The 20,132-nt window shown below is 38.7% G+C and overlaps 1 protein-coding gene across 4 annotated transcripts; it reads left to right on the top strand.

Moving 5' to 3' along the window:
* Positions 1 to 6,893: 6,893 nt before the first annotated feature.
* LOC103717531 (mRNA splicing factor, thioredoxin-like U5 snRNP) lies at positions 6,894 to 18,322 on the top strand. 4 transcript variants are annotated; one of them, XM_088720100.2, is made up of 6 exons: positions 6,894 to 7,109; positions 8,195 to 8,352; positions 10,045 to 10,111; positions 16,533 to 17,377; positions 17,512 to 17,559; positions 17,761 to 18,322. In XM_088720100.2, exons 1-4 carry the CDS (start codon positions 6,975 to 6,977, stop codon positions 16,629 to 16,631), a joined length of 459 nt encoding a protein of 152 aa, XP_088576226.2. In that variant the 5' UTR covers positions 6,894 to 6,974; the 3' UTR covers positions 16,632 to 17,377; positions 17,512 to 17,559; positions 17,761 to 18,322. The 4 variants fall into 4 exon arrangements, with proteins under 4 accessions (XP_088576226.2, XP_088576225.2, XP_088576224.2 ...); XM_088720099.2 differs by having other exon boundaries at positions 17,708 to 18,322; XM_088720098.2 differs by having other exon boundaries at positions 16,533 to 17,421.
* The last annotated feature ends 1,810 nt before the right edge of the window (positions 18,323 to 20,132 follow it).

Below are 20,132 nucleotides of genomic sequence, written 5' to 3'. Positions count from 1 at the left end.
CACGAAGCAGAGATCCGATCAAAGCTCTCTAGTCTTCCCGGGGTGCTAGCTCCCTTGCAAAGACTTCTTTTGATGGCTGATCTCCTCTCTTTCTTTCAACTCTTGAATGTGCTTGAAAGGAGGAAGAAGAAGGATGAAACTTGAAGATGAATCAAAGCCCTTGCAGCCTACTTCCTTTTCCCTGCGTTGGAAGGAGGAAGAGAGGAGGAGGAGGCCGCCAATGGCTTCTTCTTTTCTTCCTTTGCTTGCGGCTGAACCAAGGAGGGGTGAGAGGTGGCCACGGCTTGGAGGAGGAGGAATCCAATTCTACTTAGGGCACCGGCCCTTGCTCCCCTTTTAAAGCCATCTAGGGCTCCTACAATCTAGGAGCCCTAGAGTTATTTCCTAAGAGGGGGCGCCGGCCCCCTCTCTTCATCCCTCACCACATGGAAAGGGGAGGGGCATACGCCCCTCCTCATGGCAAACCCTAATCCATATTAAGCAGGGTTTGGAATGCCCTAATGTGGTCAAGCCCTAATCCAATTAGGCTTAGCCCAAGGGTGAACCAATTTGGATCCAATCTAGGTAAGTCCTAATCCAATTAGAACTTAAATCAATTTTGACTCAATTGAACTCTTCAATCCTAATCCAATTAGGAGTCTTATTGATTCATTAGATTAATAATTAATTGTGACTTAAGAAACCCTAATCCAAATTAGGACATATTTAATTTTAGTCCTAATCCAATTAGGACTCTTATTTGAATTCGAAGTCCTAATCCAATTAGGACTTCTAGGAATTCTATTCCAAGTAGGAATCCAATTTTAATTCAAAACTCCTAATCTAATTAGGATTGTAGGAATCTTACTCCAAGTAGAAATCCCAGTCCTACTCCAATTAGGATTTCCAGTCCTAATCCAATTAGGACTCTAGGAATCCTACTCCAAGTAGGATTTGTGTTTTAAGTCCAATTAATCAATTCCCATTCCTTCTTCAACTTCTTATCAATCGAATTGATTACTCGTGATTCATAATCACTTTTCAACCATCGGATCGATCAATACTTCTAGTGTGTGTGACCCCATAGGTTCTACTCTGACTGGTAGTGAGATATATTATGATCTCTATCACAATATCATTGAAAACTCCTTTCAATGGATTGGAACGATTCCAACTCTACTCATTAGGGTTAATCGATCATCGAGATAATCCCTGTGAGTCCCACCATCCACCAGTGACACCTAGCAGCATGTAGTGGCTACCCAGCAGAATAGAATGATGAACCTCTAGGTGCAGTTAACATGTGATACAGTCCTACTATCGTGGATCCCTACATGACGGAGATCATGGACAGCTCGTCAAACCCCATCGTCTGTCATATGTGAAGATTTATTCGACTTAAGTTCGAGAGTGGAAAACTCTTTCTCCACTGTGCATACTGCCCCGGCCGAGGTCTTACGAACTCAGTCTTATAAATCACATAGGATCTCTCCTTATCTATCAAGGTCGATAGATTCCTTATAGGTGCATACCCTACTCCTACAGTGAACTTACTGTGGCCAATCTACACTGCATGGACCCATATGGTTAGAGACCATGTATGTGTGCAGTCAAACTACAATAACCTCACTGTGAGTAGCCGAAGCACCGCAGGTCAAAGGACCAGTCACACTACTGCAACATCAAGCAAGTCACTGACGAGTGGATAGACATCCAAGTGACTTCTTGTATTGGTCACGCTCAGTACCCTTGTTATCTAACAAGCACCTGCACTATCACTTCAGTGTCCCTACACTGTGGACTCAAGTCTCGTCCATCCAGAAGAAAAGTGATCTGTGCACTGATCGGATCGATCACCGTCCTCGTGATGATCCATTGATCAGGAGCATTTAGAAATTAATCACCAATGATACATGGCTCAAATTCTCAACTCTTGAGAATATGTATCATCATCTTATTAATTTTTTGGACGATTCATAGACACATAAATAATATGAATGAAAAGATGCCTTTTATTTATTCAATAATAAATAGTCAAATACAAAATTATGTCCCTAGAATTAACAATGTGTCAGCCAGATTGGCTTCTAGGGCATACATCTAACACTTGTTTCAGAAACTGACAAGAGTAAGGCCCCATTCATTTCTTTACATGCCATCTCTGGAACTCCTACTCCTAAGACGATATGCTTAAGGGGCGAAATCCTGGGTCACATAGTCACGATTTTAGTGGACTCTGGGAGTACACATAATTTCGTTGACCCCTCCATTCTCCACCGAGCTCACCTGCAGCGTTTGGCAGCCCCATCTATGACAGTTATGATCGGCAATGGTCAGAAGGTTGCTTGTCAAGGCCGTTGTGATAATGCTCCTTTAACTATACAAGGAAATTGCATTGTGGTGGACTTCTTAATCCTGATGTTGGGGGGATGCGATATTGTATTGGGTGTTCAGTGGTTATCTACTCTTGGGCCTATCTTGTGAGACTTTCACAAGCTTACAATGCAGTTCACTATGGCTGGCCAAACTATCCAACTTCAAGGAAAATCATCAACTGGGTTTGAAGTAGTGGGAGAAGACCAACTAAGAAGGACTTCTAAGAGTCAACAATGTGGTATACTGCTGCAACTACTACCTGCAGAATTTGAAGCATATATGGGTCAGAATCTTGGTGCTAATCCTCCAAATTCGGGTTTGCAATGTCTCTTACAAGAATTTTGCCAAGTATTTGATGAGCCAAGGGGACTTCCTCCAATCCGCAGCAGTGATCATCGAATTTCTCTCCAAAATGACTCCAAGCCTGTCATGGTGCAACCTTACCGTTACCCATATTTTCAAAAGACAGAGATCGAAAAAATCGTCAATGAGATGCTCGAATCTGGGATAATCAGACCAAGCCAGAGTCCTTATTCGTCTTCGGTCCTATTAGTGCGCAAGGCGGATGGTAGTTGGCAATTATGTGTGGATTACAGGGCCCTCAATAAGGCGACAATTAAGGACCGGTACCCCATTCCGGTGGTGGATGAACTCCTTGACGAGTTCCATGGTGCCACTGTGTTTTCCAAGCTCGATCTCTGTTCAGGTTACCATCAAATTCGAGTCTCTCCTGCAGATATTCCTAAAATGGCATTCCGTACTCATCAAGGTCATTATGAATTCCTTGTGATGCCCTTTGGTTTAATAAATGCCCCCGCAACCTTCCAAGGGCTCATGAACGACATCTTTCGCCCTTACCTTCGGAGGTTTGTTCTTGTGTTTTTTGATGATATTCTTGTTTATAGTCGTTCTATGGATGATCATTTGCAGCATTTAAGGGTGGTTCTTTCAGTGTTAAAAGAGCATAAATTGTATGCAAAGCTAACCAAATGCAAGTTTGGATGCTCTCAAGTTGATTATTTGGGGCACATTATTTCAAGTTCTAGGGTAGAAGCTGATCCAGGCAAAATTGAAGCAATGATCTCTTGGCCGGAGCCTCGAAACATTAAATCTTTGCATGGGTTTCTGGGGCTTACCGATTACTACCGAAAATTCATCAAGGATTATGGGAAGATTGCTGCCCCATTAACATCCCTGTTGAAGAAGGACTCCTTCCAATGGACCCCTGCTACAATGGAAGCTTTTAACCAGCTCAAGCTTGCTGTGTCCCATTCCCCGGTGCTTGCACTTCCTGATTTTACAAAGCCTTTCATCATTGAGTGTGACGCTTCCGGTTCAGGCATAGGTGCAGTTCTTACACAAGGAGATCGGCCAATTGCATTCCTAAGTCATGCACTCAAGGGTCGGAACCTACACTTATCCACTTATGAAAAGGAACTCTTGGCTCTTGTTATTGCTGTCCGTAAGTGGCAACCTTACCTCCTTGGCCAACCCTTCAAAGTTCGCACAGATCAACAAGCACTCAAGTTTCTTTTGGGGCAACGAATTGGTACACCGATGCAACAAAAATGGGCATCAAAGTTATTGGGGTATGATATGCATGTGGAGTATAAAGCAGGGAAAGAAAATCGGGTGGCAGACGCCCTTTCACAATGCCATGAAGATGACTCGGAAGAAGCCACTCTTATTGCTATCTCAAGTCCAATTGCAGCTTGGGCAGGGGAGCTGAAGTCTGAATGTGACACGGATTTAAAGTTTCAAGAACTTCTCCGGCAGTTAAGTCAAGGTATGTTGGACTCTTCCAAATATCAACTGCATAATGGACTTTTATATTATAAGGGAAGGGTGTACGTGGGTTCTAGCATGCCATTTCGATTTAACTCCAGCAAATCCATTCTAGCCCACTTGGGGGCCACTCTGGGTTTCACAAAACGCTGCAGCGTGCCAAGCAGGAATTCTACTGGAAGGGAATGAGCTCCGATATCAAGAACTTTATTCGTGAATGTGATAGCTATCAATGCAACAAATCTGAGAATATCTCTCCGGCAGGTCTCCTACAACCACTTCCAATTCCATCACAGGTATGGACTGAAATTTCTATGGATTTTATCGAAGGTCTCCCTATGTCGCATGGCTGTGATGTAGTCTATGTGGTTGTTGATCGTCTGAGCAAATATGCTCATTACATTAAGTTATCACATCCTTATACTGCCGCCAAAATAGCTCATCTCTTTCTTGATAATGTTTTCAAGTTACACGGCATGCCAACTTCTATTGTAAGTGATAGGGACCCAATTTTCACCAGTCGGTTTTGGGAAGAATTGTTCCGTTTGCAGGGAATCGTGCTCGCTCATAGCTCTGCATATCATCCCCAATCTGACGGACAATCTGAGATTGTGAACAAGAGTGTGGAACATTATCTTCGTTGTTTTGCTGGTTCACGCCCAAAAGATTGGTCCCAGTGGCTTCCTTTAGCTGAGTTTTGGTATAATACCAACACTCACACGTCCACACAACTCACACCTTTTGAAGCTGTATATGGGGTTGCTCCACCTCGATTGGTTTCCTACATTCCAGGGACTACTAAGGTACAGGAGGTTGAAGATAATCTCAAGTCCCGTGACCAGATCCTAAGCTTACTCAAGGAACACCTACATCGAGCGCAGGAGCGCATGAAAGAGACTGCTGATTTGCACAGAACAGATCGAGAATTCAACATTGGGGATTGGGTCTTTTTATGCCTCCAACCATATCGGTAACATTCAGTAGCTGTCCGTCGCAAGTTCAAGCGTTCTCCCAGATTTTATGGACCTTTTCAAGTAATACAACGCATTGGAGCAGTCGCTTACAAACTAGCTCTTCCACTAGAGACTCGCTTGCACCCTGTTTTTCATGTCTCCCTTCTCAAGAAGAAGCTTGGGTCTGGCGCTATCACCTCCCCAACTCTTCCTCCTTTGACACCAGATGGGACTTTCCATCCTGAACCAGAGGCTATCCTCCAGCGTTGCATGGTTCAACGTGGAAACAGAGCAGCTACCGAAGTTCTTGTCAAATGGGTCGGTGTTGATGTATCCGATGCAACTTGGGAAGACTATCACGTGCTGCACCAGAAATTTTCTAACCGTGGGGACACGGTTGCTTAAACAGGAGGGCAATGTTATGGGTTCCTTACGTGTTACGTGTTGCTATGGTGTCCATTTGGTTACATGTCAGTTGAGTTAGTGTTCTGTTAGATAACATGCAATCGTGGGTTGGTGTTCTGTTTCATAGGATGGTGTTCTTTTAAGTCATGGGTTAGTGTTCTGTTCATGGGATGGATGGTGTTTTGTTGAGTCGTGGGTTGGTGTTTGTTTCATGGGATGTTTCAGTGTTCTGTTAAGTTTGTTTTAGTTATTTTATTATGTTGTACGTGGGTTCATGGCTGTTATGCCAGTATGGTATTTAAGTTACATTAACAATGAAAAAAGGGAGATTTGATCACCCAAATATTTGGCTTATTGTGGAGGTCGGGTTCCCTCGAAGAAACCCAAAGTTGTTTGTTGTTCAACTCTTTCTTTTCCTTCTTCTCTGATCCATATCATTGCCCCACATGTCATTCTCCTTGACAACACCGACATTTATTCCCAAAGATCAATTCATCCAATATTTGGATGTATATCAGTGGTCATGGGTTCTTGAATTTTTGTGGTTATTTGTATAGTTATCTTTTTGGGAATAAATTTCTACACGTATTTGATTGATCTCAGGTATAAGTGCTGGAATTTAATTAGTGTGGCCTCTATAGCAAATTTAGAAAATTATCTGAGTGGGTTTTTATTTATTTTTTTTTGTTTTGTAGAAACATATGGATTTTCTGCCTCTAGATGCTTGCAAGATCACCTCGGGGCAATGATTTTGGGCCGTCGAGAATCGAAGACTAATTTTTTTTTATCCATACTAAATCTAATGAAAATGAAAGTGCCCCTTAGTTTAGTCGGAAAAATTAGTATATCAATGCATCATCAATATATTATATGTCATTATTATATATGTGATATTATATTATGTTAATATTATATATATTATTTATAATATATATTATACTATAATATATTTTTGATCATATTATTGTCATATTATTATTCAACGATAATGTGAAATTATAGTAGAAATATATTATTGTACCTTAATATTTATACAACGAAATTATCTAATATACTACTTCTATTTGCTTATTTTTATAATCAAAATAAATATTAGTATTTAAAAATAATATATTATAAGTATAAATAATATATTTTATCAATATTTATTAAAATATATTTTAAATATATTATGATGGAATATATAAGGAGTTGTTTTTGTATTATATAGTCGGTAATCTTGGATTTTTATAAAACATCAAATTTGTTATTTATGAATATTTAAAAAAATTAATATTAAAATATAGCATACTATGATAATTTTAAATTATTGGAATCAGGTTATTTTAGAATAAAAATTATTTCACCATCGTGATGCCATTTAGATAGCCAAACGCCACTTTTCTCTCTGCCTCTCTCGCCTCTCTCGCCTCCGTCTCTATATCACGGGCATCTCACGTGCGCGGAGGGGAGAGGGAGGGGAGAGGGAGAGGGGAGATGAGCTCCTTTCTTCTGCCGACTCTGACTCGGAAGAGGGAGGTGGACGGGATCATCAGGGACACCCTCGACAAGGTCCTCGTCCTCCGCTTCGGCCGCAGCTCCGATCCCGCCTGTCTTCAGCTCGACGACATCGTATGCCCCAATTTCTCTTTCAGATTACAACATGTATCTTAGTTTGTTGCCAATCGCATCAGGATTCTGTCTTTCATTAGGTTGGCTTGATGATGCTCTCGCAATACCATGAAATTCTCTGTATTTCATGCTTTACTTTGTTATGTCACTTTGCGTCACTGCAATGCTTCGGTTATTTCGATTGCAATGTTTAATTTATGACCTAAACTCTGTTTTTACCCTTGCTGCATTGATTCTGATTTTTTAGTACATAATTTTGAATGATGAATTGATATTATTGTTTATAATCTACAGAAAAAAAGAGAAAAAATCTTGTTTACTAGCTAACATGTCATGTTACATTGAAATAGTTTATCAAGAACATGAAAATTTGCAAAAGGATTTTCTGACTTGGCTTTATTTTGCTTGATTTTCTTTCTACAATCTAATGTTTTAATAAGTTTTTATGTGTTTGAATTTTTCAAATCAGTCGGCATACCGGGACAGCCTATTTAAGCACTATACATCTCATCAACGCTCTAACCTCGCATGACTTCTTTGTGCATCTCATATGATTTTTGCTTCTAATAGGATGCCTTTGCCATTGCAAGCTATTACTAAGTGGTTTCTGCATGCGCTTGCATTCGAGTTGATTTTTAGGTTGGAGCTTTGTGGTTTGCATTGTGCTTTAACAAATGCTATTCTGAAGTTGCCGCATCTCACAAGGAAAAAGAAGACAATCTTAAAATAGTTGAATGTCAGGATATCATTATTTTTTGTAATAAATTAAAGAAAAAATTTATGATCTAAATTTTGTAGGTGGGAGAGGAGTCCCGCAATTACTATGGCATTTTCAAGGAACCGAGACAATAGTGTGTATAATATAGAGTAAATCTTGTTTCGCCATCAACTATTTAAGCCTTCTTCGCTGTGATTCCTGGTGTCTGCAAACGCCTTTTTCATCTATGCTCTCATTTCTCAAAAGATCACTTTGCGTTATGTCATGCTATTTGCATAGTAATATTTAATATTTTAATGTTCTTATTCATTTTTTTATTTTTCCTGCTTTTCTTAACATTATGCTTTCCATCATCTGATTTGAACAGCTTTCCAAGTCTTCTCGAGAAATTTCAAAGTTTGCAACGATAGCTTTAGTTGATACAGATGCTGAGGAGATTCAGGTTTATGTTAATTATTTTGACATTACATTGATACCGTCAACTATATTCTTCTTCAATGCTCATCACATGAAGATGGACTCAGGGTAAGATTCACTTACTAAATATCACATTTTTACACAGCTCTAGCAGTCTTTCATTTTCTTTTTCTTATCTCTGTTTGCACAGCCTGTTTCATATTTCATGTGACAATTTGAGCTGTTCATACATCTGACCATCTTGTTATTCTAAAGTTGATGAAATCATATTTCAAGTTTAAAGTTCCAGTAATTTCCGGACTTCTTGCAAGGTTTTGCTTATTACATGATATGCACAATAACTACTAATTTCTTAGACAATTGATATAATACATGTGATTTGAGTTTCCATGCGGTTCATTCTTGTTGGTGGGGATGGGCTTGACCATGTAGACTTTTGGTATATGCAAGTACTATCCTGACAAAAGCTCTTTTGTCATGCTAAGAAATTTTTTGAGCCGGGTTTATTTATTTCTTGTTTGTTAAACCCCTATAAGAAAATTTAGTTAACATTCTTCTTATGGACAAGCATAACTTTCTACTATAACTTAAGTCATTTTTCTAACATATCATTCTATTTTTTGTTAGTTAGAAGTCATCCTGTTCTAGTATTGGTTTCAGTCACCCAGGGCCTATTATTTTTGACATACCTATATGTATTCGACCCTTGAGGCTATGATTTTCTTTTAAGTATATTTTTCTCTTTTGTTTCCCAAGTTGCCATTTCTAATTGGACATTACGATGAGGTGAACGGGGTCATTGTAAAACCCCAATTACTAGCTGAACTTGCTCACCTGTGACTTAAATGTGTTTTAGATGCTTTAGATACATATGACTCTCAGATTCCATATTCTAAACACTGGTGGAGAGTTGGACTCATCCAAAAGCTAAGTTCAGCATGGCTTGCAAAACAGATCCCACAATAATGACATGGTTTAAGGATGAAGGTTTGTTATAACTTTAATATAATGTTTTATAATCTTGCAGTCTTAACCATATTCAGGAATTTAGATGATGAACATGAAGTTTGACAACAATATAACACCTATACTATAGTTGTTTTAAAGCATGTAGAAGTTAAAATGGCATGTACAGTTCTAGCATCTTTCGTTATTTCTTGATGTTAACTTCCTCTCGATGTAACTGTATATAGTATATAATTTGATGTATATTTTATGACTTATGCTTATGATCACTCGTTTAAGGTTTATGATAGCGCATGCTAAAATCATATCTTTCACCAAACACAAATATTGAATTTTTCGAAATCAAGAATGACATTGACATGCTGGTATTGCTTAATTAATTACTTGTCAGATAGCAGAAAAAGGCTAATGCTGTAATGTTTTAATTATATAGAAGATGAAACACCTAATAAATATAGTCTTCTTATTTTTTTATTTTGAGGGAAAAGAAGGGAAGGCCTCTCTGTGGAATTACACAGGTCCAAATTTAGGAAATACCTCCCAAATTTTAAACCTGGGACCTCTTTCGTGTGGAGGAAAGGTGCAACCACTGGGCTATCACCTAGTTCAAAGCCTTCTGATTTTTCTATTCTACTATGTTATGAAAACTAGTCTAGATATTATTTAATTCAAATTATATTTCATATTTGTTCTAACACCTTTTCTTTTTGTCGATCTAAATACCCATATACATGTTTAAGAATTGTGTAGGTTTTATGCTTTTCTTTGACGTATTCTGGCACCTATTAGTGATATCTTGTTTACTGAAGCAGTTATATTTTTCTTATAATTCAGGACTGCTGATCACACTAAATGGATAGGTTCTTTTCATGGAAAACAAGACTTTATTGATGTTGTAGAGGTCAGTAGTACCCATTGCACTAGGAAGATTCTTTTAGAAGTAAATTTTGTTGGTCTTTTCTGATGTGGATCCATTGAGTTGTATCAATCGAGTGGATTCATCTGACTTTTGTAATTTAGGTGAGGTCTCATTGCTGTAGAATATAAACAATACTGATAAATATGTTTTCCAAGTTCAGATTATGTTCTTATTCTGATACACTTTGATTTGGAAGACCTATTGCCCTGTTATTTTGGAATAGCTGGAAAAGAAGTTGTATTGAGCCGTAAAATGCTTATTAATTAATTCGCTCATTCTGGGAGAACAATCTGGCCCTTCTGCTATTGTAAGACATTCATTTTGTTTTTAAAACGCAGGATATTTTCTCATCATTATCTTTTCTAAATCTACAGTGGTGCATTTTAATTGTCACTTTGTTTGGTGCCAGTTGGCATATTCTATTTCATCTTTGATAAGTACAGTTGTTGTAGCAAAGCATACCAATGTCTTTCGTGCTCACTTTATGTTTCTTGTCATCTTTTCAGCACATTTCCTCTTTGTTTCGAGTTTCCTTTCTTTTTTTTTAAACTTCTACATTATCTTTAGGATATTTTGCATGGACTTTATTCTGCTCTGTTTTAAATTATCCTTATCAAACTATTGACAGTGGTTGAAGATTTTGCCTTTTCTGGTCATGTAATCTTAGATTCTTAGTGCACTGGAGCATTTGGTTCAGCCAGAACCTTTGTTGTCTTTTGGTTTTAACTTTATATTATCTCTTGACTATTATACCCCATCTTGGCTTTTCCTCATTGAACAACAACTGTAGAGAGCATGGTTGAATATTGGCAAACCAGACTATTTTCACTCTATTTTAGTTGATTTCTAGCTCATCTCTTAGGGCCTATAGACAAATTTTGCACAGCATGCTGGAAACTCAGGCCTTGTTTATAAGTTTGCTTTCAAAAGGTTTATGACCAAGGTTTTCCGTACTGTTGGTACCGTATCGTATCAAATGTATCGTATTGTACCAGTACTAAATCGGTATGTAGTCTCAACCGACACTCGGTACTCTTCATCATCTTACACCACACCATAGACCGACACTGTAATAGGATGGTACCGGTACAGGGTTTGGTACTAGGATGGTGAACCTTGTTGATGACAATGTGGAGTGGGTCTTCTTTTTCCTAGAGATGACGGTTTCTAGCGATGACTAGGTTAATTGGTGAAAGGTTCATTACTGAATTCACTAGATTTCTTATTTTTGTGAATGGATTGAATGGGGCCTTAGGTGCATTCATTGGAAGAAGGAAAGGTTAGGGGATCCTATTTTATTTTTGTTTATTTGTTTTTGTAATTTTCAGTAGGATGTTTTATAGTGCAAACGAGAAAAACTGATGATTGAATTTGATTATTTTTTATTGTTAAGGAATTAGTTTTGTTGTGCGTTTGTCCTATGCAAATCATCTATTAATATTTGCAAGAGAGATTTGGAGACTAAGTTGGCATGTTGTTATTATTATTTTCTCAATGGAGAATGACTTAAGCCAATTATAAGCAGCTCTTTGAAATCTCAAATAAGGATTTGAATGGACTTAGATAGTTTAACAGCAGAGTAAAACTAGCGAGGCTAGAAAAATTTCCAATAAAACTGTATCAGTTGCCCTTGCAATTTAGTAGACACTTCCAAGATAATATGGTCATAGAGAGGGCTGTAGATGTGAGCCAACTTGAAAGGCAAATGTAAGTTGTTGTAAATAATACATAAATAATCACGACCATCCAGCCTTGTCCCAGCTACTTGGTTTCAGCTTAATTGATCCTCATTTCTTGGTGACTTAAAGGAACTTTAGTACAGCACAAGTAAGACCCACACTGTTGTATGGCTTGAAATATAAAGAAGGTCCAAGTATGCATGTGTACAAAATGAGAACATTAAGATGCATCTATGGTAAAAACAAGAACGATAGAATAAGGAACATGCATATTAGTGAAGTGTTAGGAGTTGTTCAAATTAAGGACAAAGTGATGGAGAATCAATTGAGATGATTTGACATGCCAATGAAGATGTAGGGAAGCTCTTTTAAGGAGGAATATTTAATTAGCATCAAAATTCTGTTTTTTAGAACCAAAAAGCATATCAAGTGAGGTGTTGGTATTCTGTTTGTTGATTCTTAGCTTGCCTCTTGCATGTAGCTGATGTTGCAAACCATCAGTAAGTGCTTCAGGGAACAGATTGCTAAGTCTTTCTTATTGAGGAAAAGCTCTAGAAAGCAACAAAAATGGAACAAAGGGAAAATATGGAATAGGATGCTGGATCTTATTGAGGAATATGGATTTGTGAAGCTCTGTGCAAGAAAGAGGTGCTGGATACATAATATTGAGAAATGGATTATGCGAATGCTGGATGGATCTGTGTTACTTTTTTTTCTGCATTGGAAGGTTTTGATTGAGAGAAAGCCTTTGAGATTAGGGAAAGACTTAGAGATTCTAGGTATAGAAAGTCAATTTAGAATGATGAAGGGAAAAAATTGGATGGAAGAGGATGCTAGCTGATGGTTTTCCTTTCTCGATTTGCTTTTCCTAAGTGGTGTGATCATGGATACAGTTGGGAGGTAGCTTCTGCTGGAACTTCATTGATTTTCTGTTTCACAATTAGGTGATGCTCATCCAGAGAAAGCTAAATTCAGTCATTGGTGCTGGATAAATTCAGTCATAGTTTTAGGTGGAGTTCTGGTTGGCTGGAAAGAGCAGGTATTTGATGTTGTTAAGCAATGGAAGGGGACAAATTCCACTTCTGTGGTTTTGAAAAATTTGAGTGGTGGGAGATTTTGGCTTCTTACTTCAATTTTTGGTTGTTCTGGTAGATATTTAAAAGAATTCTTTTGGGATGAATTATGAAATATCTGTAATATCATTTCTGAACGTTGGCTGATTGCTGGAGATCTTCATGTCACTAGTCCTTGTCAAAATATTTGGTAGGATGGGCAGTTGGGCAGATGGATACGTAGGTGGTTTTGATTGTATTGACTTAGCTTTTATGTGGAGGAGATATACCTGGTCAAATGTTAGAGAAGAACCTGTTTATTCAAACTGGACACACAGTTCTGGTTGGTCTGGACTGGGAAGAATGATATCCAATAGCTATGGGTAGAGACCTTCCTTGAGTGGGGTCAGATCATTCTCTTATTTGCTTAGACATCAGAAATGATAATCTCCATGGGAACTTGTTCAGAATGGAAAAATGTAGCTAGAAAATTTGTAATAAGTTCATTTTCATGATTCTGAATGGCGTGATTAGTATTTTAGCTGAGAGGAAAGTGGTGGTAAAATTTTACAAGCTAAGAAAAAGTTTTAAGCATGGTCTGCCGTACCGGTTCTAAAATTTTACAAGCTAAGAAAAATTTTTAAACATGGTCTGCTGTACCTGTCCGGCCTAGGATCGGTACCGGATCAGCGTGGAATCTGGTACCGGGAGCTTATTATTGAAGAACCGGTACGGGACTGGTACGGACCGGTATGGGCCCGGTACGCGGAACCCTAAAACCTGACCATTCAACAGAACCAGTACGGGCCGGTACAGAACGCCATCAGTATGCCGACTAGTACCGGTACGACGGACCTTGGTTTTAAGTAACTGGGATGCTTCTGAATTTGGCAGCATAATTACTCAAAAGAATGATTTTCTACAGACACTTTTGGTTGTTTTGGAGATGGATACGAAAAGAAATTCTGTTGATCTGTCTGAAAAACAGAAATTTGTAATGTCAAGTTTTTTAATAGAAGAGCCTAGAGGAAATTTTAAGACGAGAGGATTATGTAAATACAAAGATCGTGAGTGGTTTGGCTTAAGGAAGGAGATCACAATGCTTACCATATCCACAGAGGCGATGGGATGACATTCATGGCTAGTGCCTCATGTGTTGGAACAAGGCTAGTAGAAGCAAGGAAAATAGTGGCAGAGTGAAAATATTAAAGATTTTATTGGATCGGGAAATGGTTGTGGAGGATGTTGGAGGATAGTAGTTCTCAGCTGCTAGGGCACCTTTATTATTCAGGGTTAGCAGAAGACTTATGTTTAGTGTAAAGGCAACTACAAAGAGATCAGTTTATTTGTTTTTTTGCAGAAGGTTTTAATTGTGGATTCAGTGCAAAGATTGCAAGTCGAAAGTATTTAAGGTTCTGGAAATATATTTGGTTGTGCAATTGTTTTCTGGCTTCTAGTTTTTCTTCTCTATCCATATTGGTTTGTGATCAGAAGGCAAATATCAGATCTCAATATAAGTGGTCAAATGTGATGATTCAGTGCAAACCCAAATTTAACAGGGTATTGGGTGATCAGATATAAATGAAGCCAGTTAGTTTACTTTCTGAGACTGGAACTGCTGGACAAAGTGATTCAAGAATTTGGAGGTTCACCACTTCACCTATTGTGTTATCTTTACTGTTTAAAATCTTTTTATAGATCGTTCAATAATGATGGTGTGCTATGCGGTTTTGCTAAGTTATTGTGTGTTTCCAGGTGAGTTGAAAGCAAGAATATTTAATTGCTTAACAATAAATGATAGAGTTCTGACTTTAGACAATTTACATAGGAGAGGTCCCATTGGAGGTACCCACTGTTTCTTTTGAAGGCAGGCCAAAGAAACTGAAGTCACCTATTTCTCCACAGCGATTTTGCTATATGTGTTTGGAACTTTTACGAGTAGATTTTTGGGATAAAGGGAAGACCTGCAACTCTCCTTCTGTTATGGACAAAATGTCAGGGATAAGAAAGTTGGATCAGTTTTTTAAAGGAAGGATTGGGCCTTTTTAGCTTTTTTTTTAATGAAAGTTGAGGTTATAGATGAATTTATTCTAATAATGCGACTAGTCATCAGCAATTTACTATATTTGGGGATCAGTGGGCGATTGATATTTGTTCTGCTAAAAGTCTACTAAAAAGTCAATTCTTCCAGATCTTTCCTCTTAAGGTGAAGATGCTAGCTACTGGGAACAACTCCTGCTGATTTCCTATCTGATCAGCATGATTAAGGGAAGCTGGTGTTCTCTTTTTTGTTATGTAATTTGTGTTTTGCTATGTTAGAGAGCTGATTTCTTTGCATCGTTCCGGTTGGTTTTCCTTGTCTTTCTGTTTCTTTAGGCAGGATTTCTGTTTTTTCTCTCTTTTTAGTTTTTTTCCTCCTCCCTCCATGCTTGGTTGAGTTAACTCTTGTACTGCTAGCCTCTTTTTCTGAATGTGTACCGATCCAACCAAACCCCCCATCCCCTGTTGGATGGCTTTCTCACAAGTCTGGGAGTAACTTCCACCATGCTTTCCATATACTGTCTGTGAGGACCCGTGCGGGCGTGTATTTAGTCCTACATCGGTTATTCGCTGGGTAGATCTTGGGTACTTATACAGGATTAAGGAACCCAAATAATACTTTCCGGCTAGCCATTTTGGGTGAGGTCCTGAGTTGTAACAAATGGTATCAGAGCGGACCCGACCTATAACCTATGTGGACTAGGGAACACTGCAGCACGGATCCATTGGGGCTGACCACAGATCAATCGTGGTATTTGTGATTAGATTTGATGGATTTGAACCCTTAGCCTGACGAGGACGTCAGAGCTTGAACGGGGGGAGTATGTGAGAACTCGTGCGGGCATGTGTTTAGTCCCACATCGGTTATTTGCTGGGTAGATCTTGGGTACTTATACAGGATCAAGAAACCCAAATAATACCTTCCGGCTAGCCATTTTGGGTGAGGTCCTGGATTATTACAAATGGTATCAGAGCGGATCCGGCCAATAACCTATGTGGATTAGGGGACACTGCAGCACGGATCCATTGGAGCTGACCACGGGCCGATCATGGTATTTTTTATTAGATTTGAATAGATTTAAACCCTTAGCCTGACGACGACGTCAGAGCTTAAACAGGGGGAGTATGTGAGGATCCGTGCGGGCGTGTGTTTAGTCCCACATCAGTTATTCGCTGGGTAGATCTTGGGTATTTATACAGGATCAAAGAATCTAAATAAATACCTTCCGGCTAGCCATTTTGAGTGAGGTCCTGGGTTGTTACACTGTCAGTATTTTATATTCTTTTTTGCTGTGTGATGTGTTTGCTTCCACTTTATTGTTGTCGGGCATTCCTTCAGGTAAAATTATGTCTCCAAAAGCAGTTATCTTGCAAATATAATTTATATTATAAATCTTTGCATATCTCAAATATGAGACTTACAGCTGATAATGTTTAACCACGTGGTGTATTGAGTCAGTTATTGCTTTTTTATTTTATTTCTTTTACTGAATGTTTGTTTGCTTTTGGAATTAATCTTTGTTACAATGTAATTTTATTCTGTTTCCTTTTATTTATTTATTTATATATTTCGTATGTGAGGTATTCTCTGGAAAGGATTTCAAACTTTGCATTCTGTTATTCTGTTTGCAGGCCATATTTAGAGGGGCGATGAAGGGTAAGCTGATCGTGACCTGTCCACTTCCACCAGAGAGGATACCCAGATTCCAGCTACTCTTTAAGGACTTGTGATACAAACAAGCAGTGTATATAATTGCGAAGGGCAATGGTATGAAACTTACCACTCGATGGACTGCCATTAGTTTGATGAGCAAGTGTATGGCAGATTACAGCCGGTGACTAGTAATATTTCTATAACTATTCCATAACTAATATTTCTATAACCATTCCATAACCATGTTGGCTTGTGTTATCATATAGATATGTATATGTTAAATATTAGAAAAATCCAAATATTCCATAGACTTTCTTGATTATGTATGTGGATGCCTATATTGCAAGTGTATGATAAACAGCTGGATGGTTTGCCACCAAGGTGGTTGAGGCGATGATGATGATGATGTTGGCAATGTGACTGATGGTGATGCCGAATGGTGGTGTTGATTAGCAGTTCAATGGTTGGGCCATCGGCCAGCTGCGGTGATGGTGATGCCGAATGGTGGTTTCCATTAATTTGTCATGCAGGTTGCAGAATTAGTGCACTTCAGTTAGTTGGACAGTTAGATGAGGAAATGGAACACAAGCCAAGGATTGTTTCCCTGTAGCTTGGATGTGCGGTGATGGATTAAGATGTTTCAGAAGACCTTGATAGGGTTGTGGTGCTCGTCAGTTTAACCTTGTTGTCAAGTCTGGATGCGGAGACACTGATGTAAAGTTTAGATGAGGATGAGAACATTGATGACAAAATGATATGTACATGGAGATGGAGGATATGAGTCTCGGGTATTGGTCCTGCTGCACCTCCTAAGGAGTTTCAGGTACAAACCCAAATATACAACTCTTGGATAAGTTTTAAAGGAAGGTAAGATGGGGTCATCCTTAGACTGGAGTTGATAATATGACAAATCTCAACTTTATTTCTGATAAGGTTCATTTTGGTTTTTTTGAACAGGATACCAGCCGTAGAGCTGCCATTGAACTCTTGTTCTTGCGATTAAAGGTTATACTCTGCTTTTTTCATCTTAATTCAGATACTTTTAGACAATCATAAGATATGCATAGAATCTTGACGCATAGGCTGGTCTGGAGTAATAATTACTGTGTAAAGATTGTGATTAAGGGATCTCCTTTGAACCTTCTGCTGACAGGACTTGCATGAAGTTACTACCTCTCAGTCACTGCTGAATCTTATTTTCTTTAGGGATTTATGCTGGTACCCAAAACAAGGAGAACAAGAACCTCTTGACCCAGTTGGGACGATCCCCAACATATCATGTTCCTGACGTTGGTGACTTGGAAGTTGTTCCACGTAGCGTAGTAGTTTTTCTCATAAAAATTGTAGCTCTCTCTTTTCCCAGATCAAATGGGCCGATGGCACGTACATCCAGAGCCAGATCGTTCATACCACCAAATTTTGAGCTTGTCACACCAGGACAACTCAACTGTGCCATTTTTAATGAGCTTTGCGCAGGGAAGCCATTAATAAATTGCACACAACATGCTTTCAACTCATGGCATTCAAAGGAGAGCAAGGCAGCAACCAACCCTGTATTAGAAACAGTGTTATCTGCACAAGTATCTAGGAAAGGTCAGGCCAATGGTTATTGGCTTATCTACACAGCTTTAAGGCTGTCCATTTATGAATTAGTGCTGATTGCTTTTCCGTGTTAGAATCAAGCCATAACTTTATTTACATCATTGGTTGCTCTGTAAAGCAATATTCAGGAGATAATTGATTACCCGTCACCGTTTCTCGAAGAAAATGGCAGTCTAGCTTAATATGCTATGTTTGAGCATGAAATATTGGATTAAGGCTGCGTTGGGTTGTGGCAATGGAAATAAATTTTGGGAATAAGAAAAGGTTATTTGGATAGTATAGAGGTTTGAACTTATTCCATGGAATAAGGATTTGTCCTTTAAAGAAGACAAAGTGCAAGGAATGCAATGTATTTGATATGCGTTGGATTTTGAAATGATTTGGATGTCATCACAAGAATAAAATTAGTGTCCCACTTTTTTGTATATTCGAAGAGTGCATAGGGGCTGGAGAATAACTGGAGGACAATATGGTCCTTATTCTGCCTAATTTAGGGGAATAAGTCTGTCTGAGCTCAGAGCTGGAATAAGGCTTAACGCAAGTGAGAGGGATATTCCTCGTGGCGGTATAGGGATGGTATAAGACTATTTTGTAGGCATCAAATATTGTTTGGCAGATTGAATAGGAGAAGCGCCAGGGTTACCCCCATTTATTCTGCAACCAAAAATTACCTAAGACAATTTTTTTGTACTTGATTGTCACACTGAATAACAACATGGGGTATGGGTAATACAAGTTCAAAATGAAGATGTCTATGCCAAGTTAATTCACAAGATGTGGATTTTGTAGCATGATGATTGGTAATTTATTTTGCTTCATCGATATCCGACCTGGTCTGACCCTACCCTAATAGGGAGGGCTTTGCTTGACCCGTAGCGGATTCGAGATAGGTACAGGTAATGATAAAATTCTCTTAGAATCTGATCCAAATATATATTACTCTTCACAAATTCCCTCCTTTAAGGCAAAAAAAAAAAGTATAAACAAAATTAATTTTTGTAGTAATGGGTCCGTGCAGCCTACCTTATCTAACTCACCCCATCTTGCCTCGAGGCTCTACCCATCTTGAGCCAAATATGAGTCAGGTATAGATAATGGCCTACCTGATCCATACCCGACCCATTACTAACCCTACATATTGACTGATCTTTTCTATAGCAATAAATAAGAAAGCCTCAAAAGAGTTTCAATGCCTCTTGCTCAGGTTCCATCTAAATAGGCATCTTGTTCAAGGGATTCGAGCCCATAGCATAAAATAGTACTCTAGTTATTCAGTTTGAATATGATGTGAGCCAAATTCGAGTCAAATTTCAAGCTGAATACAATCTCTTCACGTTCAGTTTGCTCGTTTGATCGATCTTCTACGTTACCCAGAACGTTGTCACAAATTTAAAATTCCCCACTAGTGATTATTTAAGGGGAACTTCAGCACACCCGGCCTCTCGAGTAAGGTCCAAAGCCTCAGGGGACCACCCCAAACAACCAAATATATACATTCGTCTATCACATCAGTCTAGAATCCCTGCACAACAAAAATATTTTGACTTGTTTCTTCTTGTACACTTTAAACATCTTGGACAACTGGGACCAGAACTTAGACAAAGCTCATGGGTCCTGTCATAACTGGGCAACCAGCTCCATGAGATCTTCCAAACTAGTCCATGCACACGATTGAAAATGACTTTTAGCCCCCAGAGAGTCTGCCATAGGGGCTTGGGTCATGGTCTGCTGTGCCTCACCATACCACTCGGTACGGAGCATACAATACTATACCGAAAGAAAATCGGTACGTAATTTAGCTTTAAGTCGGTACAAGCCCTATATTGTCTGTATCGAGATGTACTAATATCTCATTCCAAGATATACTGACCTGTACCAAAACATACCGAGCTATGTACCGGTTCGAAGGCATACAGACTTGTATCGAAGTGTACCGAGATGAAAATTTAAAAAATGGCTTGAGAAATATTTTAGTG

The sequence above is a fragment of the Phoenix dactylifera genome, chromosome 4 (assembly GCF_051530095.1).
Source record: "Phoenix dactylifera cultivar Ajwa chromosome 4, Ajwa_hap1_PhDact_Kaust_v1.1, whole genome shotgun sequence".
In the NCBI taxonomy this organism is placed as follows: domain Eukaryota; kingdom Viridiplantae; phylum Streptophyta; class Magnoliopsida; order Arecales; family Arecaceae; genus Phoenix; species Phoenix dactylifera.
The sequence above is the reverse complement of the archived record's forward strand: the minus strand, read 5'-3'. Positions and strand labels throughout refer to the sequence as shown.